The sequence below is a fragment of the Centroberyx gerrardi genome, chromosome 12, assembly GCF_048128805.1.
Source record: "Centroberyx gerrardi isolate f3 chromosome 12, fCenGer3.hap1.cur.20231027, whole genome shotgun sequence".
Taxonomy (NCBI): Eukaryota; Metazoa; Chordata; class Actinopteri; order Beryciformes; family Berycidae; genus Centroberyx; species Centroberyx gerrardi.
This window is the reverse complement of record NC_136008.1, coordinates 5,086,489-5,096,249: the sequence shown is the minus strand read 5'-3', so window position 1 is coordinate 5,096,249 and position 9,761 is coordinate 5,086,489. Positions and strand designations below refer to the sequence as shown.

General features: G+C 40.0%; 1 protein-coding gene across 1 annotated transcript; it reads right to left on the bottom strand.

Moving 5' to 3' along the window:
• Positions 1–711: 711 nt before the first annotated feature.
• LOC139908732 (fucolectin-4-like) lies at positions 712–8,156 on the bottom strand. Its single transcript, XM_071895532.2, has 4 exons — positions 8,147–8,156; positions 5,988–6,235; positions 2,348–2,394; positions 712–1,688 (listed from the first exon to the last, which is right to left on the bottom strand). The coding sequence occupies exons 1-4, from the start codon at positions 8,154–8,156 to the stop codon at positions 1,586–1,588; spliced, it is 408 nt and encodes a 135-aa protein (XP_071751633.2). The 3' UTR covers positions 712–1,585.
• Between the last annotated feature and the right edge of the window lie 1,605 nt (positions 8,157–9,761).

The following is a 9,761-nucleotide window of genomic DNA, read 5'->3' as shown; positions in this document are numbered from 1 at the left end:
AATGCTATAAAAGAGGGAAGAGGAGCATTACAATGAATACACAGCACAGCACTGCACACAAAATTAGTTTATTTTCTTTGTTTTTAAAGGAGTTTTGTTGTCTTTTGCTTTGTTGTCACTCTTCCAACATGGTGGCATGTAGCAACCAAAAATGTAATAATCAATCAAAATGTAATACAATCTCCCTCTAAATGAGTTCAAATTTAAATAAACCTGTTAATATAATATGTTGCTGGATAATGTAATAACATCTTCAGACATAGTAATAATAATGCAATACATTATTGCATTGACTGGCAAATATAAGGAGTGTAACACTAGATTCTATACATAGAATATATATTGCCTCTTCTCACCCTCATGCTGATCAATATTCTTCAATCACAGTAGTGAGTGTCAGTCATCTTTCAGTGTGCAAAGCCTTTATTTTTACCAAGATTTTCATTCTGTACAGTGAGTGGTACACACCTTATTCAGTCTTTTGCAGTGTTAACCTTTCAATCAGTAATTGTGAAAGATTCAAACTACTGTGGATTTAAAGCAAATCTGCAGCTCTCTTAGATACAGCACAATCATTTTAATCAATTTATGATCCAGACCAATATGATATGAAAAGGACAACATGGCGGGCTCTTTTAATGATTGTATTTTATTTCAGCAAAGATGAAATATTATTGCGCAGCAGACATTGTGTAGGAACAATGATAAGCTCAATATTAAAAACAGAAATCGTCAACTTAATCAAAAGACAACTTGACAGCAGCATCAGAACAAAAACATAACTCAGACAAACACACAAGAAGGCTACTGTATACATGCACAGCATCATTATCACTATACCATTGTTGGCTCCCTGTTAAATGAAATAGTATTCATAGCTCAGCAAATTGTAAATATTATGTAGTGGTTTACCTAAAAAAAAAAATCTCCCTGGCTCATATTTCTTTTACCTATCTCTTCCATATCATAGCCTACATGATCACTCTGGGCAGTTTTTCTGGCTAAGTGACCTTACACTGAAGCCAATGAAAAAGGCAAGAGGTAAGAGAGAAGGGAGCTATTATGAAGCCTAGCACTCTGCTACTAACCAAAAAAATGCAATCTAGGCTTACTAACTTATAGTTTGAACCTTCCAAGTTCAAACTAGCCATACTAGCCTTTAGCTATCTAAGTAAGATAGTCTAAGTTAGCTAGCCTGCTCACCTGCCAAGATCAGGAATGCCATGGTCACAGATGAAAGTCATTGCCATTTAGCCTATATTTTTATTGACCAGACTTCCTCCTTCACTTACCAGTTAGCTAAGTTCTCTGAAAAACTCCAGCATAGTGAGCTAGACCTCCCATTCAGTTGTAGTTAGAAAAGTCTAGACACCTCTGACCGTCACGCTCCTTATTATTGATTGTTTCTAATGTTGACAATCTAGAAATTGAAGCTTAATTTAGGATTGCAGTTAGTGTGAGTCTGTATAAGAGCATCAGTTAAATACCTACAATGTAAAATGTGATTGTAATACATTTCTGAACCTCCTCAGACCTAATCCAGGCTTGAGCCGTACACCTCCACCTCCCACAGGGTCAGGCAGGCCTATTCTTCTCCTGGACTGACTATGTTGACGTAGCGACCCTCCATCCCATTACACTGGAAGGTGTCGGTAAAACCTGCAGCGATGTGTGACATCACAACACACCTGCCGGAGGAAGCAGAAATGACTTCAGTTAACTCAGCAATAATAATAATAAATGGATAAATAATAAATAATATAATACAATAACTAAATGGACACTCTAAAAAAGGATGTCTCATTGTCAACACACCTGTGTGTCTAATTTGGCATATTTGTGTTACTTTTCAACACAACATTCCTTAATAACACCATGTATTCTATGAATATTCTATTTTATGATTTCTTTGTGATGTTGAGCATTGTACCCTTGAGGTTAACGATAAAAAGGATGTCACTATTTAAAAAAATGTATGCAATTTGTTAAAATTTTGTGCAATTGGAAGGAGCCTATAAGTTAGGGAAGTGGGGCTTGTGACCAGGGTGTCGCCATTTTGAATCCCCAGACTGGGAATTTGGAAGGCAAATTGAGTAAGGCACTTAACCCCGGTATCTGTGAGCATTTCAGATGTCTATATATGTTGTTATTAAGATATGTTGTGTTGAAAAGAAGCACAAATGAAAGCCAAGATTGTCATTTTGTAAACTATGTCTTAAAAACAAATGTCAAGGGTAACTTCCATTATCAGCCTTGGCATGTTATATCCTATAAGTTAGGCTAATAAACTTTTTTTCATACACAAAATACAAGTGACTAAGTAATTATTGATTCACCCATAAACTACCTGGGATTGGTGTTGCCGTTGTTTTCAAGGGAATTTCCAATGCGGATCTCAGATCCATTGGTGCAATAGCAATGTTGGTTATGCTAATGGAAAACACGTTATGGGTTTTGCGCAGGTCCGTCCCCACCAGGGGTTGTCGTCACTTTGTGTGTGAGTGCAGGAGGCCCGTGCCCATTTGCTGACACGATTCCCTTCAGTGACATTATGTGGAATGCCAACTGAATACAATGACAACTGTGTGGTTTTTCTTTGGAGTGCCAAGTTCTCTCCTGCCAAAAGGAAATAATTACAATAATTAGCACTGATACATTTCTTTGCTGTTTTCAGCAGTGTTGCCAAAGTCAAAACAATTTGTGGCTTTTTTAAATGCGCTGTATGTATTAGAAATTTGCAAATAATTTCTGTCACTATCCAGAATCACTGTAACTTCTGATTTCCAATAGAAGGGAGATACAGGTTTTTGTTAGAATACGAGAATTAATTTGTCTCATTTAAGAGGAAAACTGGCTTCATTTGTACCTGCAATAATAATGTAGGATGCAGGATAGAAGTAGGATTAACTACCACTTCTAGGCTAAATGTAAACAATAAATGTGCCCAGGCAGCTGGTGTTGCATCATTGCATATTCTTTGTTATTCAGTCATAATTTCACAAGGGTGAGCAGAAGGGTAGTTAGGTATTTAGGGAGAAGGAGAGAGAGAGAGAGAGAGAAAGTTATCAGGTCAGGAGTTTGGTCAGAGTGCTTCACTAAGTGCTGTTGGTGCGCTATTTTTTTTTTTTCCTTTGTTCATTTTTTACTTAACTTTTGTCTTTTTTTTTCAACTTTTTAGTTTTTACATTTTTTGCCTAATTTTCTTTTGATTTTTTCTTTTTTATATATACATTGTCACCTTATTGACTTCTGTCAGGAGTCTGTGCCATAATTTTTTGTTAATTAAATGTTTTGGAAAAGACGATTCCTATCCTGCCTTACATGTTTTTATTGTCTCGGTAAGTGTCCATCCTTTTTAGTTTGTCATTAGCTGGGTGTATGGGGTGCTTTGTTTGAGTTTAGGTGAATTTTATTTGTAAGTTGAAATGTATTTGTAAATTTGTTACATTACTGTTTGGCCAGGTGTGACAGGTACATTTTTACCACCCATATTGATGTACCTTTCAACAAGACTAAGAGTCTATCAGCCCCGCGACACTGCATTTGGTGGAAGCGTCCCTGCCGGGAATTGAACTCAGGTGTCCTGATTAAGAGTCTACACAGAGCAACTAGTAGTGGGTACTCACTTTCTCCGGTTTGGTTATTTTATCTAATTTGCATATTAGATAATTTACAGACGCACGACATCTTCTTTGATACCAAAAAAAAAAGTTGACTGCAATTCAGTTATATAACTTCATCCTATGACTTATATATCTATATCTATTCATTAGCAGAAAATCAATAATAATTGCATTTACTCATAGTCTATACATGCTGACTGGTACTCACCCACATCAAAGACACTGTCCCAGCTGATCTAGATCAACACCAGTTTGCCTACCGGGCAAACAGATCAACTGAGGACGCCGTCTACGTGGCTCTTAATACAGCCCTCTCTCACCTGGAAAGACCCGACACCTACGTCAGGATGATCTTCGTTGACTACAGCTCGGCGTTTAATACCATCATACCGAACAAGCTGGTCCACAAACTCCACGCATTAGCACTAACTCCCTCCATATGCAACTGGATACTGGATTTCCTCATCAACCGCCCCCAGTCTGTCAGACTGGGCAAGCACACATCCTCCACCCTCACCCTGAGCACCGGCGTCCCCCAGGGCTGTGTGCTGAGCCCCTTCCTTTATGCACTCTTCACGCATGACTGCCAACCCGTCCACAACTCAAACACTACTGTCAAGTTTGCGGATGATACGACAGTCATTGGGCTCATATCAGACAACGACGAAGCCGCATACAGGGAGGAGGTTCAGAACCTGACAATGCGGTGCGCCAACAACAACCTGGTCTTAAACACCAAAAAGACCAAAGAGATTATTGTGGATTTTAGGACTACCAAGAAGATCACACACACTCCTGTCCACATCAACACAGAGGCTGTGGAGAGAGTCCCCAGCCTCAGGTTCCTGGGAGTCAGCATCACAGAGGACCTCTCCTGAGCTGACAACACCTCAGCAGCGGTGGGTAAGGCACAACAACGCCTTTATTTTCTGAGGAGGCTAAGGAGAGTCAAGCTCCCCCAAAAGCTGCTTGTCAACTTTTACAATTGCACCACAGAGAGCATCCTAACAAACTGCATGACAGCCTGGTACAGCAGCTGCACAAAAGCTGACAAAAAAAGCCCTCCGGCGTGTTGTGAAAACAGCACAGGACATTGTTGGCACTGAGCTGCCATCACTAGAACATCTTCACAGCACTCGCTGTGTGAGGAGGGCTAAGAAAATCATAAAAGACATTACACACCCGAGACACCATCTGTTTAAGCTCCTCCCATCAGGCAAGCGCTTCAGATTAATCCACACACGCACAAACAGACTGAAAAACAGCTTCTTCCCAAAAGCTGTGGCACTACTGAACTCAGACTGACAAGACTGATGTGCTGCCATCATTGGAGCACGTGCAATATTTACTCACGTGTCACTTTAAGCCACTGATTATTGCTGCTGATGTTTTTGCACCCGTTAGTTGTAGTTATATTTTATCACCAATTGCATTTTATTGCTTATAGCTTGTATATTGCTTAGATTCTGTACTTTTTATGCTGATATTTTATATTTCTTATTTATTCTTTGTAGATGGGAAGTCTTTGTATATATGGGAAGGTTTAATTCAATGCACCGTTTGAGGTTGACGCAATTGCAATTTCGTTGTGCTTGCACAATGACAGTAAAGTTGTGTGGAGGGACCACACTGTTGCTAAAAGTGAAAGAGTGAAAGACTTGCCTGCTCCGATTTTAGAAATAACACCAACCCTAAAAGAGAGAGAGAGGAAGCAGTCCATTAATTAGTTTTATACTTTATACTAGGGGCTTGTGACTAGTTTGATTCCTCAGACTGTGAAAACCTGGACAGGGAATGTGAATGAGTAACAGTCTGTCCTTCCTCCACAGCTGTCACTGCACCCTTGAGCAAGGCACAAAGACTGGATCTGTATGATTATGGAACAGGGTGGAGCTGAAAATGAGCATATAGGGATGCACAACAGAGAATAGCTCCTTAGTCATTTCTAGTATAACAGCACTAGCTGTGCTACCTCAGATCCCCAAAGACATTACATTGAGGACCTTGGTCTAAGCAGACAACATAATCAATTATGTCCTAGATTCACAACAAAAATTGGCATATATTCTCAAATTATTGCTTGCATCTCTGGTCCAATTTGTACCACTACTGGCCTCGTGGTGAAACCTGCCTGCCGTTTTCCTACGTCTGTCTGTGGCCACCAGTAGAAGACGGTGGCTGTACTGGGCAGCTCCCAGGTGTAAGTGTGGAACTGTCTGTCAACTTTCCCTGGATAAATAAAGGTTAAAAAAATGTGAAGAGTAGCTGTCACTTTTTTCAAATGCTGGATATCTCATAAGTCTTCATATCCACTTACATTGGGTTTGCGGCACCATGTTGGAATAAAGAGTTCCCTACGTGGACCTCTGCCCTGTTGATCCTTTCCTCACAGCAGTCTCCTCTGTTGGTGATGGTGATGGAGGTGACAACGTAGGTGTCCAGCAGGTCCACTCTCCACCAGGGGTCGGTCTGTTGGTCAGTACAGCTGCATGATCCAGCCTCGAAATTAGTGTCACGGTTTCCATCAATTGCATTGGAGGCATCGCCATAGGGTGCCCATTGATTGTTGATGAGGTCTGACTGGGTTGCTCTTCCATGCCAGGCCACATTTCCTGTAAATTTTAAATAACATTTGTTTTAATACGGACTGCGGAAAAATCTCAGTTCTAGTTTTATTGGACCTTAGTGCTGCGTTTGATACAGTAGACCATGACATACTGGTAGGCAGACTGGAAAAATGGGTAGGGTTGTCTGCCACAGTCCTAAACTGGCCTAAATCTTATTTACAAGACAGAGACTACTTTGTATCCATTGGTAACTGCATATCTGAGCGAACAAAAATGGCATGTGGAGTTCCCCAGGGGTCGATTCTTGGGCCTCTTCTGTTCAATCCTTACATGCTCCCACTAGCTCAAATAATGCAAAATAACAGTATTTCCTATCATAATTACGCAGACGACACTCAGATCTACACAGCTTTATCAACAGATGACTAGGGTCCAATAGACTCACTAAATAAGTGCATTGAACAAATCAATGACTGGATGTGCCACAATTTTCTGCAACTAAATAAAGATAAAACTGAAATAATTGTTTTTGGTGCCAAAGAGGAGAAACTATAAGTCACTGCTCACCTTGAATCCCTCTCACTGAAGACTAAAAACCAAGTCAGAAATCTTGGTGTAGTTATGGACTCTGACCTAAACTTCAACAGCCACATCAAGACAATTACAAAATCGGCCTACTATCACCTTAAAAATATCACAAGAATTAAAGAATTTGTGCATTTATTTTTAGTAGGCTTGACTACTGTAACAGTGTCTTTACAGGTCTCTCTAAAAATGAACTGCAGCTCATCCAGAATGCTGCTGCCAGGGTTGGAACCAGGACTAAGAACATGGACCACATCACTCCAGTGCTGAGATCAGTGCATTGGCTTCCTGTGGGCCAAAGAATTGAGTTTAAAATTCTCTTGCATATAAAGCACTAAATGGTTTAGGACCAAAATACATTTCTGATCTCCTTCAGTGGTACGAACCCGCCAGACCCCTCAGGTCTTCAGGTGCTGGTCTGCTTACTGTTCCCAGGGTCAGAACAAAGCATGGAGAAGCAGCTTTTAGTTTTTATGCTCCTCAGGCCTGGAACAAACTTCCAGAAAATCTGAGGTCTGCCTCCACTTTAGAATCTTTTAAATCGGGGCTTAAAACTTTGCTGTTCGCCAGGGCCTTTTAAGAAATGTAGGGCAACACTCATCTGCACTGGAATATTTATTTATTTTTTATCTTTTATATCTTCTTATAAATGTGTTTTTAATGCACTTTCACTTTAAAAAAAAATCTTTTTAGTTTTCTTTTATTCATGTAAAGCACTTTGAATTGCTGTTGTGTATGAAATGTGCTATATAAATAAACTTGCCTTGCCTTGCCTTGCCTTGAATGAGACATAAGTTGAAATACAAGTAAAAAAAAATAATGGAAGGTTGTTTTCTAAGTTAAGATGCTTGTTAGTCAAAGGAAGACAGCCTCAGCACACTTTATAATTGCAAAACTTAGTGTAAGACCAAAAGCTTGATGACTATTATTAACATTTTTCATAAAGTGTGTGGAAGCTGTCTTCCTTGGACTAACAGGATGTTTCAGTTTTGGTTTCCAGTACCTTGTCTAAGCTTTTTGTGTGTGCAGCAGACCCCTCTCTGTCAGAATCTCTCAGTCGACTGAGCCCAGTTTCAACCAGTGTTGGGGATCACGTTACTTTTCCCGGTCTAATTTTCAGTAATCACATTAGAGTTACTGGCCTGGTAAAAATTGTGTTACTTCCGTTAAACACAGTTTAACACAGAATTGTTTGCCTTTGGCTTGGCCCTTTCCACTGATACACGCAGGTGTGCACAGATTGCAACAGCTGCTGCACTGTAGCAGGATGCAAACGAAATAGAGGCGCGATGGCTGTAAAATAAGGGGGGCTGTAAATAAATAAGACTTGACTTATTCCCTATAAGTATAAGCACTCCTCTAGCCCCTCACTGCGCGGCATCCCATATGTGTGAGCCAGACGCACTATTCCTTTTATCTAGTGGAGCCCCATGTGACATCAAGTGCTAACAGGATAGAAGCCTCGACGTAGAACGTTCCACAGAGGAGGGCAGAGAGAACTTAAATGTGATGTGAGTTAAAATTCTCTTACCTGTCAGGGCACCAGTTAGCTCTACTGTTCCTGTGGATTGTCTCAGTCGGCTGGCTTCCCCTCCTGGCTGGCTCGCCAAAGAATGTTGGAAGATTTCTTAAACAGAGTCACACAAGGCAACGATCGTCATGAAGCTTTAGCACCTTTATTACAACGATCGAGGGGGAACAGACATGGAGATTCAGATTTTACAAAGCCTACTCTGTCTGGCAGAACTTTATGCAGGTCCTGTCACATAAACAGGATCTGATGTCACTGCCCTGTCCTCTTTCTAGGGCCAAAGATTAAAGTTCCATCAGTTATCTTGGCAAAAACAACTAACATAATTTTGGTGGGAACAGTAATGCTAGATTTAATAAATGCGAGTGAAACAGAGAAACAGGATGTTCCCACGATTACCTCAGGATAGGATCGAAAACAATTGGGATGACAAAAATATGACAACATACTATTGGAGTCCAAGCCTACGGCGTAAATTAATTGACAGTGAGAATACAAGCTTGATTTATTATTATTATGGAAAAGTTGTACATCTCAAAGAGACCTGCAACTGCAGGTGAAATGTTGCCTGACATTTGAAAAATTTCATATTTGTCCTGGTCCCCCTTGCAAACATGTAGGCCTATGGGACGTTTGGATGGTCTAGCATTAAGCATTTATTTATGCGTCTTTGCGGTCAACTTCTTTTGTGCGTCACGGCCAAACGGTTAAAATTATCCAATTTTGGTGGTACAAAGGTGTTGCTGAAAATGAAGTTGAAATATGCTACACTACACTACATTATACTACATTACACTACACTACAATGCACTACGCTACAATACAGTACACTGCACTACAATGCACTCACTACACTACAATGTATTACACTACACTACAATACAGTACACTACACTACAATGCACTACACTACAATGCACTACATTGCACTACACTATGCTACAATGCACTACACTACACTACAATGTATTACACTACAATGCACTACATTGCACTACACTATGCTACAATGCACTACACTACAATACAGTACACTGCACTACAATGCATTCACTACACTACACTACACTACACTACAGTGCACTACTGGAGACTGGTATTTTTCCAGTAATGTCAAAAGCATGCATATGGAAAGTTTATTCTGGTCCTGAAATTGCAGTCAGTACTGGTTTCAGTGCTGGAGCCTATTATAAAAGAAAATAAATTAATGTAGGCCTTGGATTTGTGAGGTTGTCAGTTTAGCAGCATTGACACAGACTGTAGTTCCAAAACCAAAACATGACTCCAGGAAACAAGAAATATTATTTGGTTGTGTATGTTATTGTGTAAGTGAGCCTTACTAAATAATAACATTTCATTGTGTGCAAACCTTTATTTATACAGGTAAGGTTAGTTGAGCATGCAAACGCCTGCTATTTTTGTGTTATACTTCTTGTTTGGAGAAACGTGTCTCAC